The 11,838-nt window shown below is 62.9% G+C and overlaps 2 protein-coding genes across 3 annotated transcripts; one reads left to right on the plus strand and one right to left on the minus strand.

The window, feature by feature from the left end:
* Positions 1 to 1,293: 1,293 nt before the first annotated feature.
* CUNH9orf116 (chromosome unknown C9orf116 homolog) lies at positions 1,294 to 4,527 on the minus strand. Of its 2 annotated transcripts, none has more exons than XM_016133947.2 (4): positions 3,841 to 4,514; positions 3,532 to 3,691; positions 2,455 to 2,533; positions 1,294 to 1,830 (listed from the first exon to the last, which is right to left on the minus strand). In XM_016133947.2, the coding sequence occupies exons 1-4, from the start codon at positions 4,157 to 4,159 to the stop codon at positions 1,642 to 1,644; spliced, it is 747 nt and encodes a 248-aa protein (XP_015989433.2). In that variant the 5' UTR covers positions 4,160 to 4,514; the 3' UTR covers positions 1,294 to 1,641. The 2 variants fall into 2 exon arrangements, with proteins under 2 accessions (XP_015989433.2, XP_015989434.2); XM_016133948.2 differs by having other exon boundaries at positions 1,683 to 1,795; positions 3,841 to 4,527.
* Positions 4,528 to 4,679: 152 nt separating this feature from the next.
* Positions 4,680 to 7,537, plus strand: MRPS2 (mitochondrial ribosomal protein S2). The gene is made up of 4 exons (XM_016133939.2): positions 4,680 to 4,754; positions 4,862 to 4,987; positions 5,593 to 5,722; positions 6,883 to 7,537. Exons 1-4 carry the CDS (start codon positions 4,715 to 4,717, stop codon positions 7,532 to 7,534), a joined length of 948 nt encoding a protein of 315 aa, XP_015989425.2. The 5' UTR covers positions 4,680 to 4,714; the 3' UTR covers positions 7,535 to 7,537.
* The last annotated feature ends 4,301 nt before the right edge of the window (positions 7,538 to 11,838 follow it).

Consider the following 11,838-nt stretch of genomic DNA (forward strand, 5'->3'; position numbering starts at 1 on the left):
CTCATCAGTCTTTAAGAAATCCGGGCCTCCCCAAGGTCACGGACACACTTCCTGGGCTTTCTTCTAGCAGCTTCATTGCTCCACTTCTCACACTCGTGAACGGACCCGCCGGCATCTCTCCTGTTGCCAGCGGCTCCTCCGCGGTGCTCCCAGCAGGCCCCGAGACCGCCCTCCACCGAGAACTGGGGGTTCTGTCCCAGAGGAGCGGTCCCCCCTTCGTTCTTGGCTTGGGGGACGCCGCCCTGTGTGTGGCCTGAGCACAGACCCTCGCCAGTGCCAACGCGGAAGACCCGTGCTGCTGGCCTTCTCCGCCCCGGAGCAGGCGGGCAGCCATGCCCCGTGGCAGGTGCGGGGGCTGGATCGGCGGTCTCCTTCCAACAGAACCGGGATGCAGAAGAGGTCTTAGCATTTCGGCGTTTTCAGTGCAGGGTTGTAAAACCTGGTTTTCGGTTTGGTGCCTGCAGCCTCTGCTGGTTTCGCAGCTCAAGAGGAGGATGTCACACACGTCCCGGCTCCGGGCTCGGCCTCGGCTCTGTATCTTTCTATTAAATATGTTGACTTTCTCTGCAAAGCATTTTCATTCCGAATTGGACACTAAGAATGTTGCCAAATGTTTACTGCGTGTATCAGTAATAAAACGTTTTTAATGAAGAAATGACCAGTTTCTTCCCTAACTCACATACGAGTAAAATCTCATTTGGGTGAAGGTCTGGAAACAGGATGTCACCGGTGGTAGCGACATGATTTCTTCTGTCTAGTTCCCCAACGCCCTGTAAGCGGGACGTTGTCTGGGAGAGAGAGACTGTCTCAGGGAACTTTACTGAGGACCCTCTGACTCATAGAAAAACCCTGATTAAGAACTAAGTACATAGAGATAAAAATCCACTTAATACAGCTGTTACTCCCGCCTGAGAAAAATGTTCCCTGCCTTTGAAAGTTTAAAACGAACACGGAGGCGACAACTCCCAGGTGGGCCTTGTTCCCTCTCACGGGACCCGCACTTGACGGCCTCGCTTCATCTACGCGCCTCGGGCCAGCCAGCCCTTCTCCCTGCTCGAGCGTGAGCCCGGCTCCCCGCCCCGGGACGACGTCGCCCTCCTGCCTGCCGCTGCCCGGAGCCTTCCGCCCGGCCCCGCCCACGCCCTCGGGCCCCGCCCCCGGCCCGGCCCCGCCCACGCCCCGGTAGGCCCCGCCCTCCCTCCCCGGCCTGGCCGCGTTTGTACAGATTTTGGCCACGACGCACTAGAACAGGAAACTTGCCCCGTAATTGTCGGGCGTACAAACGAGACTCCCAAATAAAGACGCAGGGGGACAGCGACATTCGGGACAACATTTGGGGCCCGGAATTTGCGCACCGCCTTTCCTTGCTTACCGGCGAGCCAGGAATTTAGAACGTGGCAACGTGTTTAATGTAAAATCAAAGTATTAGCACATTTTCAGTCTTAGATATATAAGATGAGAAAGTGGGACCTTACTGCTCCATTTGCATATTTTTCTAATCTAGAGAGGAAAAACATTTTGAGGGCAAGCAGTGAATTCTGTATCTTCACATTTGGGCAAATTAGCAAAGCTTAGGGATGCTGACTGTCCAGGCGGCCGCTGCTCCGGTCAGGGGACCCCCGGAGGGAGGCTGCCGGGCCCTCAGTCGCAGATGGACGGCTTGCTGACGTTGTAACTGGGCTGGAAGTTTAAACGGTCATAGGAGGTGATGCAGTTGCCTACACCTGTCACGATGCTCTTCTCCATGTACATGTTTAAAGTATTGTTCCGGAACATTCCACCAGCTGTAAGCTGTCTGGAAAATTTATTCGAGTATGCATAAAATACCTTCTGGAAGGGAAAAGGGAATACGATTATGCATGATAATACTCTTCAGCAGTAAGTCATTAGGTATCTTTGGAAGAAAAATAAGAATTTGTAAGAAAATGTCTCTTTCCCAGGAAGCAGAGAAGCCAGGGCAGACAGCGAGGCGTGGTTCACCCCAGACCATCCCAATTTAAGCCCGATGTCCGGGAATAATTATCAGTGGTGGCTCCTTCCACTGTCACACAGACGGGCCAGTCACGGGGCCACCTGGGCACGGTTACGAGCCTTGACCTGGGGGTCAGGCCCGAAGCTGCCCCCTGGTTCTGCTGTGCTACTGGGGCAGGTACTGGGCCTTAATAATTACCTCAAAAGTAACTCCCTTCAGCTGTAAGAGTGTGTGTGGGGGGGGGGGCAGTCCTTCAGGGGCATCGTAAGTCTGTATGTACCTTTTCATCCTTTAAAACGTTTCGTTGCTAGGTTCACTCATTTCTACCCTCCCCTGATTCAACAGGATCCAAGATGACCCTCCTTCCTGGCGATGCAGGAACTTCGGGCCCCTTCCCGTCCCACTCTCGTGAGGAACCCAGGGGTCAGCCTCCTGTAGGGTCACCCGCCCCCAGCATGTGCTGCTCCCCGCTCCCCACTTACCGGCATCTCATGCACGGTGGGGGCCCTGCCCCCGTAAGTTTGGTTGCTGGTCCGGTACACCGAGGCAGGCTCGTTGGTCCTGACAGATGAGAAACTCACTCTACTTTCCATCCATTTACTCTAACTCTGCCCAAGCCACAGCCATAAAGGGCGCCCCAGGCTGGTGAGGTGGCCATGAATGTGAGCTCTGGGGGCCAGAGGGCACAGGCTTGCCTCCTAGGCCCCCCAGCTCTCCACTGCCCTAGCGCTTTGCAAGGCAGGCCAAAGCCCTAAAGAATTTCCAGGTGGCAAGTGCTAGTCCTCAGCATCGGCTCCACCCCACCACATGCTGTCATTTTCTGGGTGGGGGCTGGAAGCTGTGGCTCAGCCTCTAGACCCCACCACCCACAGGTGTGGGGGGGTTCCCTCCACCTCGGACCCTCCTAAGGCGCCTGCAGTCTCCAGGACTGACTTTACCGGGGGAGCTGTTGGGCTGAGTGACGACGTCCCAGCTCCACCTCATACTATGAGATCTCGGGTAAGACACGGTCTTTCTGCCACCCCAGGTGTGTCTCCTGGAAAATGAGGGTAGCAATAGCCCCGACCTGGGATTGTAGGGGGCACTGAAGGCGGAGGACAGGGGACGTGCGCACACCTTCACATCTCTGCCCAGGTGTGATGCAGGGTATGGAGTTTGCGATGCACTGTGACAGCTCACAGGTCACTGACTGACTCTGCATGATGATGGAGGTGTGGCAGGATTCACTTTGCAGGGGTGTCGCTAGAGAGGAGTGGAGACTTACCGCCCACCACCGTCACCACCACAGAGCTGGTGACTTCCGCTGGGATTAGGTACTGGCCACCTGCACTGGCTGGAGGCCCACTGGCGTGCACCTAAAGCTTACGGTGGCCCTGTCAGCCCCTTTGGTGGTTCATCGATGACCTGGCTTTTGACTTGAGTGACAAGGCAGGCTGGGGGCCTGGAGACTTGCATACAAGATTATCTGAGCAGAGCGCTGGAAGAGCCAGCCTCTCTTTCCTCTGCGTTCCCCAGGTGGACCCTGCCAGAACTCCATCGTCCTCACCTGTAGTCCTCACCTGTAGCCCCGGAACCATGCCGGGTTGTTGAACCTGACCGGTAGGTCCTCAGCTACTCCGTAGTAGTCGCTGGTTTTCTCGGGGGGAACCTGGGCCGCGGGCTCCACAGGCTTCGCGCACTCTTGGGGATCCTCCTCGGACATCCCGCCGTCCACCGCAGCTGCGCAGGCAAAGCAAGACAGACAAGGTGGGGTACAGCTTGTCTCAGCAGCCCGTGCTGCTAGGGTCGCGCGGCGTCCTGTTGCTAAGCGACGGCCTGGTCACCCGACCGGGTGGGTCGAGTCCTTAAAGGCGCCGCGCCTTCCTGACCTGCGGGGTCGAAAAGCCGAGGTCTAGAACCTTCGCGGCAAGAAGCCAGGGCTCGGGCTGGCGGGGACAGCAAGGCATCAAACACTTCCCGGGGTTGTAGTGCTGGACGGGCAATCATCGCACGCAGATCACGACCTGACATTGTCCCAAATGGCGGAGAAGGCGGATTTCTGCGCAAATGCAACGCGGATGCCAAGACTTCATCGCGAACTGAGTTCTGCGAGGCCGCTGGGCACGCGAGGACCTGATGCTCACAGCGCACGCCAAGGGCGCTCTCGGCCCCCGTAATTTCGTGCACCCCCCCCCCCCGAGTCTGCATATAGACCCCAGATTTGCATAACTTTATGTAATCCTTCTAAGACAAGTACTGTTAAAAATTAAAACGATTTTGGACAGCGAGAGGTTGGATCAGACTGGCCGGAGGTGAGGAGGGTCCCATGGCCCAGCTGGTTCCCACGGGGACGGTTTATGGGCCCCTCGGCCAGCCAGCGCTGCGCAGGGAGAGGGGGAGCTAGAAGGCAAGGGGCCGCCCCCAACGCCGTTCCGGGGATTCGGGGAAGGGGCACAGGGCGAGGGGGCGCGCTGCCCGACCCCGCACTTGCCCAGGCCCCGGCCCACCCCACCCTTCTGTCGGCGAAAGTCCGCGGTGCCGGGCCGGCGGCGAGCAGAAGTCGGGCTCAGCGCCTCGCGCACCCCAAGGTAGGCGCGCTGGGACCCCGGAGGCGGGCGGGGCGCAGGTGGGGACGCCTCGGGGGCGGGGCCTGGGGCGGGCTCGGGGCGCGCAGTGGCACCTCCGGGCCTGCAGGCGGCGCTGCGGCGGGGTCGCGGGCGGCGGCGGAAGGAGAAGCCGCTCGGCGCCCGCCCTCTCCGCGCCATGGCGCCCGCGCCCGTCCTGGCCCTGTTACTGAGCGCAGGTGAGCACGTCGGGGCCACCGTGCGCCTCCGGCCTGCACGTTCGCTGTCGGGGACCTGGGGCGGGAGGACGCGCGCGCCACGAGTCCGCTCTTCGCTCTCTCCGCAGGTGTCCGGCCCAGGCCGCTCCGGCTGCCCGTCCTCAAGGCGGCGACCCTGGGGCCGACCCGGCCGAGCAGCAGGACGCTGGGAAGCGCCGCGGCCCCTGCCGTCGGCGAGCCCGAGGGCAGCAGCGGTAATGCGGGTCCCCGGGCAGACAGGGGGCAGGGGTGCAGGGGACGCGCCAGGCCGCCCCAGTCCGGGTTGAAATCGTCTGCCGCCTGGAGGGTTGAGCCCCGCTTGGTTTAGGTGTGAAACCCTGGAGGGGTCCGAGCCCCGCAGCAGCCCCACGGGGAAGATGCCGCCGCGTAAAGCGGGCGGTAGAGTCGCCCCGCCCACCGCTGCTGAGCAGGTGCCTCGCAGCAGCTCGGTTATAGGCTCGCTCAGAACCGGGCCGGGGGCAGAGGCGGTGGTCGCCCGGCGGCTAAGGCAGGGCTTGGCTCCCTGGGCAGTGCTATTGCCCCCCCCCCCCCACCGCCGCACAGAGCTGCCCCGGACTTCCGCGGGCGCTGCCAGGGACCAGAAGGACCTCCAACTAGCGCGGGCTTCGCCTCCTCCTGAGTGAGGGCTCGACCCGGTTTACCAGGCCCAGAGCCATGTTCAGAACCCAGCCTCTGTCCCGAACCTCCCGAAAAGGACCCCGTGTCCCCGGGCACCTTCAGCGGCCGGGCTTCACCGCCCCTCCTGGCCCCCTCCACTGGTCTCCCCTCCCTTGAGACACACGCCCTCTCCTTGCTCTAGATCTCCAGGACAGGATCCTCAGCGAGCCCCTGAAGCACTCCGACTTCTTCAGTGTCAAGGAGCTGTTTTCTGTGAGAAGCCTCTTCGACGCCCGAGTGCACCTAGGACACAAAGCGGGCTGCCGGCACAGGTAGGTGTCCCCCACCCAGTGGGTGCTGGTCCCGGGATTTGGGACGCTCTGTACGGACATGTGTCAGTTTGCATGAGTGAGCATGACCCTCCCTTCCAAATGGGGTCGCCAGGCCCCACTAGAGAGGCAGCGGTTTGTCCTGGGGCTCAGCTTGCAACTCCCTTCCCCCACCAGACTTCCTACCCTGGAGTGAGGCTCAGGGGCCAGGCGGGGAGAGAGGCCTAGAGGTTCCATAGGGGAGTAACAGCTGGCCCGGTCTTGTCACGTGGTCATCGTGACAGCTGCATGGAGAGTGGATCGGAGGCCTGGGGGGGCCGGTGGGTGGCCGGCGGGGAGGGTGATGGGGTCCGAATCCCCAGGGCAGAAGGGCTGGAGCGGCGAGTGCACGTGAGGGCGTGGGGGCAGTGCCGCAGGTGGGGGAAAGGCGGGCCGAGCAAGTGCAGGTTGGTGGCTTTGCCGAGGTGACCAGGACAAGGGGAGGCCTGGGGGGTGTGGGTCCTGGGAGGGGCGACCCCCTGGCCACCCCTGTGTGAATGTCATATGGGTGCTGGGAGGGAGCAGCCTGGACCTGGGAGGCTGCTGGGAAATCGTGTGAGATGGGGGCGGGCAGGCCTGGTCGGGGTGGGGTTTGTGGGTGCCTCAGGCAGTTTCCGTTGAGAAGGAGGGAGGGGAGCTGAGGACACAGGCCTCGGGAGCCCACAACACAGATGGTCCCCTGGCCTGCTGCCCCTCTACCCTGGCCAGTGCAGATCTGCCCTTGGGGTCCCCCGCCCAGGCCTGGCTGGCCTCTGTCCCGGCTCCTCGCACTTGCGGCCTGGGGCACCCCCCGTTTGGCTGGTGCCTCAGCCCAGCCCCAGAGGGGCCTCCGTTGTAAAGCCTGGAAAATGGTGGCGGTGATGGTAGAAGTGGCCGTGACGCGAGCAGAACGCCTCGCCAACCTGTTTGCACGTCCGGACGCCCACGCGCGATAGCTTCCGTTAGGGTCCCCAGCTGGCGAGGTGGAGGTGCTGAGGTCTGAGCCGCTTGCCCGAGGGCCTGTGTGGGGAGGGGTGCGTGTGGTACCAGCCCTGGGGATGGGGTTCCCCTGCAGGGCAGGGGACAGAAGCTGACACAGCCAGCCGCGTGAGCACTGTGTGCCCACCCACGTGGGGTCCCGACAGGTTTATGGAGCCCTACATTTTCGGGAGCCGCCTGGAACAGGACATCATCGACCTGGACCAGACGGCTGCACACCTGCAGCTGGCCTTGAACTTCACAGCCCACGTGGCCTACCGCAAGGGCATCATCCTGTTCATGGGCCGGAACCGCCAGTTCTCCCACCTGATCGAGAGCACTGCCCGGGCCTGTGGCGAGTATGCCCACACCCGCTACTTCAAGGGCGGCCTGCTGACCAACGCCCCCCTGCTCCTGGGCCCTGGCGTCCGCCTGCCAGACCTCATCATCTTCCTGCACACGCTCAACAACGTCTTCGAGCCCCACGTGGCCGTGAGAGACGCAGCCAAGATGAACATCCCCACGGTGGGCATCGTGGACACCAACTGCAACCCCTGCCTCATCACCTACCCCGTGCCCGGCAACGACGACTCGCCCCCGTCCGTGCAGCTCTTCTGCAGGCTCTTCCAGACCGCCATCCGCCGGGCTAAGGAGAAGCGGAGGCAGGTCGAGGCCCTGTACCGCCTGCAGGACCAGGCGGGGGCCCAGGGCTCAGGGCCCACCAGCCCCCCGCCCCCGGGAACACAGGCCAGGCCGGATGTGGGGCGTCCCCATGATGTATCCACTCTCCTCCCAAATAAAAGCCAGCCTTGTCCCTAAACAGACCCCTCCGTCCTTGGCCGCAGTCCTTGGCGAGTCCCAGCGTCCCAGCCTCGTGTCCCCACTGCCTGCCATGATTCTCGGCGGCTGCCCTCTCGGGGCTGCTGCTGACCCTCGGCCCCGCAGGCTCACAGCACTAGCGGCCTGTGCACAGAGTCCCTGCCGGGAGCCACACCGTCCCGGGGCTGAAGCCCCCTGCCATGCCGATCAGGCTCCTTCACCAGGGCAGTTAGTCTTCCTAACCAGAGGACCCCTCCGTGGGGCTGCTTTGTGACGTGAGGTCCTAGTGTGAGCCACTCAGGAGCCCATCTCGGTTGGGACAGGAGAGGCCGAGCTGGCAGGATTCCAACAAAGCAAGCTCAGATTTGGGCAGAATGGCCGGGACCTCAGGAGCCAGCGTGGGCTGGCCAGCGTTGGTGTGGCAGGCCCACGGAGCGCACAGGGTCCCTGCCCCCTCGAGCTTCCAGGAGATGGGTGTGGTTATGGGCAGGACAACACAAGTGCCAGCTGCCTCTGAGGCCACCGTCTTCCGTGTTGGGGCTCAGAGCCCCTTGCCATGCACCCACAGGCCAGGCGAGCCCCAGGCACCCTCCCAGTGGTCAGGAAGGACCTGGGGGCACTCGCTCACAGGGACTTCTCGCCATTCGCTCATGAGTGGGGCCATCCCTGGCAGCACTGGTCTCGAGGTGAGGTGCTACCCCTCTGTTCTGGGCCCCTCCTTGTGGCTCAGCATTGACATTCCCGACCACCTGCCCGCTGGAGTCTGGGACAGGGTGGCCCCCGTGTGGACGGACACATCCGCCTCTGGCAGCCCAGGTCCTGCAGAGCACGTGGGGGACCGGGAGACCAGTCCCGGTGGCCGCTCGGCCCTCCCCTCGGGGCCGGTGCCAGGGCACGGTCTAAGGGGCAGGGAACCGGGTGCCCCTTTGAAACCACAGATGACCAGCACGACTTTAATTAGCAGACCCGAAAAATGAAAACGCACCTGTACAGCAGGTAAATTGTGGGATGTCTCGTGATGAGAGAGGCAGCTGGGGGACCAGAGGGGCTCGGGAGGTGGGGTGGGGAGGACAGCCTGGACCATGGCAGGAAGGGACCTCCAAGTTTGCCACCCTGCAGATGGACCCCAAGCAAGCCGGGAAGCGGCCCAAAGACACAGTGCCCGAGGCCAGGTGCTCGCCCCCCAAGTCCCTCCCGCTGCCATAGCACCTGGCATGTTCTGTGAGACCTGACGAGTCGAAGGGCCTGGCCTCCCTGACTGGACACAGACTAGAAATGCAGGGAGGGCCCTGTCACCGTTAGGCCTGCAGGCATCCAGTCCGGTGGCAGCCGGCCCTGGGGACAGAGCGAGGGAGCAGAGGCCCCTGGGGAGAGGCTGTCCTCTGGAGGAGCAGTAGGCGCTCCGTCCACCTACAGGCACTGGCCCTGGGTGTGTGTGTGTGTGTGTGTGCACATGTGCGTGCACTGCAGGCGTCGGGGGAGGAGGGTCCTGAGCACCCACCCTTCTGGAACATCACCTCCCCCGGGTGGACACCGCCCCTCAGCCCTCTTCCTCCTGTGCGTTTTCCGTGTGCTCATCTCAGGATTTCCAAAGAGCCACCGCCGTGGACCGTGGGCCATTTCCCGTCTTCCACAGATCCATGCTGAAGGGAACATCTGTCCGTAAACCTCTGATTAGGACAGGAGCCATGGAGGGGGGTTTCCGGGTCAAAATGTTTACAGTGTTTAATCTATTGGCCGCAGTTCCCAACATCCTCTTTGGGACTTGTGTGGGGACGCAGGGGGGTGGAGACCTGAGGCCCAGACCTCAGGGAGGGAGCGGGGGAGGAGCCCTGAGTGGAGGTGATCGAGGTGCCTGGCAGTGACATGCCCTGCAGGGAATGTCTAGCCCCTCAGCCGCGCTCCCGCCGTGCGCACGACGGCAATGTCGTGGGCTAGTTCTGTGACCCATGCTACAGCGTGTGCTGGAGGCAGCCCTAGTTCAGAAGGAAGCTCTGGTCCCAGGACCGGCTCGGGGGCTGGAACTGCAGTGGGCTCCGTCTCGCGGCTGACCCGAGGGCTCTGGGGCAGGTGCCGGAGCTGGATCTGCCTACCATTGGCTCTAGCTCTAGAGCTGAGTTTAGCTCTCGAGCTGAGTCTAGCCCTTGAGCTGGTACCGGCGCTGGCTCTGAAGCCGCCCCCGAAGCTGCCCCTGACACCTGAGCAGGTGCTGGATCCGGGCAGCGGGCCAGGTGGAGCTGGCCGTCGCTCTGGGGGTGAGCGTCCAGCTGGTGCCAGCAGTGGGGCGAGAGCCGGCTGGGCGGCCGGGGCTGGAGCAGCTCTCATCCCGCAGCTGGCGTAGCAGCTGGCTTCACCCCTCATGCGGGTGCTGGAGCTGGCTCTCCACTCTGGTTCTGATGCTGGGCCCGGCTCTCGTGGCTCTAGGTGTCCAGCTCCGTAGCCGCCGTGAGGGCGGCTGGTGGAGCCGGCCACAGCTCTGGCGCTCAGCTCCACGTCTGCAGCTGCCGAGGGGCAGAGTCTGGTGCAGAGCCGTGCGGCGGGCACAGGAGCTGGCCCAGGAGCTGCCGCTCGCTCTGACTGGCGCTGGAGCCGGTGCCGGAGCTGTGGCTTTCTCCTGAGCGGGCTCTGGCTCACGCCGGCTCGCACTCGGGCACTCGTGGGGGCTCCGGCTCTGGAGCTGGTACTGGGGCTCTGCCGGAGCCCGCTCTTCCCTGAAGCCTGGTGTGCGCTTTCCGTCGGCTGCAAGCTGGCTCTCGCTCTAAAGCGAGCACTGGAACCATCAGTGCAGCTGGCATTCTAGGCAGCCCTCGCTCGTGGGAGAACTTGCCCCGACCGGGAGCTGGTGCTGGCTCTGTCTCGGGAGCTGACGCACGTGCCGGAGCCACAGCTGGCGCTCGCTGGGGAGCCGGCTCGGACCCAGGGGCTGGAGCTGGCTCTGGCTCTGGCTCTAGTTCTGGAGCTGGTAACGGAACTGGCTGCAGCAGTGGGTCTGGTGCTGGCGCTGGCGTCGGAGTTGGCCCTGGCTCTGGAGTTCTGGTCGGAGCTAGCTGCAGAAATCACTCAAGCTCCTGAGCCGGTGCTGGAGCTGACGCTGCAGCTGGCTCGAGCTTTTGACCTGGTGCTGGAGTTGAATCTAAGTCTGGAGCTGTCCCTGGAGCTTTCCCTAGCCCGGGAGCTGGTGCTTGAGCTGGTCCTGGCACTCACACTGACACTTAGCTCTAGAGATGGCTCCGGCTCTAGAGCCGCCTGGAGCTGTATTACCAGAGCTGGCGCGGGAGCCGGCTCCAGCTCAGTTCCTTTTGTTACCTGCCACTCCGGAGTGTGGGGTCTGACTCAGGCTCTAAGCTGGTGCCAGACCGGGGCTGGGGCTGGCAAAGACGTCGCCGACAGAGCTGCTGCCTCTAACTCTGTGGTCGGTGTTGGAGCTGGCGCCGGAGCTGGCGGGAGTTCCAGGGCTTTTGCCTGAGCTGACGTTAGGACCAGTTCAAGCTCTGGTGTTGCCACCAGATGTGGCGACAGAGCCGGCTGTAATTCTGCGCCTGGCATTGGCTCTAGATCTGGAAGTGGCGCTGGGGCCGGCTCCGGCTCTGTAGCTGGTCCCACATCTAGCTGCCGGGCTTGGGCCAGAAATGACTCTAACGCCGGATCTGCTGCCAGGGCTGGTATGATGAGTTCTGGTTCCGAAGGCGATGAGAGCTTTGGAGCTGGTGGTCCCGCTGGCGCTGGAGCCGGCACTGGCTCTGCGGCGAGCACCGGGGCTGCAGAGGGACAGAGGTTCACCAGCACGCTGCCTGCCCAGACCCTGGAAGCCTCCCGGGGCCTTCCAGGCGAGCTGCAGCCCAAGAACCCACTCCGGGACATCTTCCCAAACTGCAGACAGGAGGGCGAGTGTGTGTGTATCAAATCGATTGACTCCTTCCCTTCCTCGCCTTCTTATCGTGTACCGTGAGATGTACCAGTACTAACCGACTGCACGTGGCAGGATTTGAGTTACAGGATACAAGGGAGAGAGAGCGTCACGTCCGCCTTGGGGAGGGTGCTCGCGTGTCTGGGCGCGTGCAGGGGACAGCTGTGCCGCTCTAGGGGGAAACCGGACTTCCTTCCCTCCTTCATTCGCAGATGCGATATGGCTAAAGGACATGTGTGGTGCCAAGTGGAGGGAGGGTGGGCTGTGACGGTCAGCCTCACATGGCAGCCTGACCGGGCCACAGGATGTGGTCACTTAATCAGGCCGGACAGTCAGCCCGGTGTCCCTGTGAAGGGATCTGTGGGCGTGGCCAGTGCACACGGCACAGAGGCGGGCG

Source organism: Rousettus aegyptiacus, unplaced genomic scaffold (genome assembly GCF_014176215.1).
Source record: "Rousettus aegyptiacus isolate mRouAeg1 unplaced genomic scaffold, mRouAeg1.p scaffold_m13_p_3, whole genome shotgun sequence".
In the NCBI taxonomy this organism is placed as follows: Eukaryota; Metazoa; Chordata; class Mammalia; order Chiroptera; family Pteropodidae; genus Rousettus; species Rousettus aegyptiacus.

What these genes read in the sequence shown, in the direction of transcription:
- CUNH9orf116 (XM_016133947.2), bottom strand. Translation starts at nt 4,159, where the DNA reads ATGCAGACTCGGGGGGGGGGGGTGCACGAAATTACGGGGGCCGAGAGC. An exon ending in TCGGCTTTTCGACCCCGCAG is followed by an intron (nt 3,692 to 3,840) that starts GTCAGGAAGGCG and finishes TTGCCTGCGCAG; the next exon opens with CTGCGGTGGACGGCGGGATG. An exon ending in CCACCGTGCATGAGATGCCG is followed by an intron (nt 1,831 to 2,454) that starts GTAAGTGGGGAG and finishes TTTCCCTTCCAG; the next exon opens with AAGGTATTTTATGCATACTC.
- MRPS2 (XM_016133939.2), top strand. Translation starts at nt 4,715, where the DNA reads ATGGCGCCCGCGCCCGTCCTGGCCCTGTTACTGAGCGCAG. An exon ending in GGCCCTGTTACTGAGCGCAG is followed by an intron (nt 4,755 to 4,861) that starts GTGAGCACGTCG and finishes CTCTCTCCGCAG; the next exon opens with GTGTCCGGCCCAGGCCGCTC. An exon ending in AAAGCGGGCTGCCGGCACAG is followed by an intron (nt 5,723 to 6,882) that starts GTAGGTGTCCCC and finishes GGGTCCCGACAG; the next exon opens with GTTTATGGAGCCCTACATTT.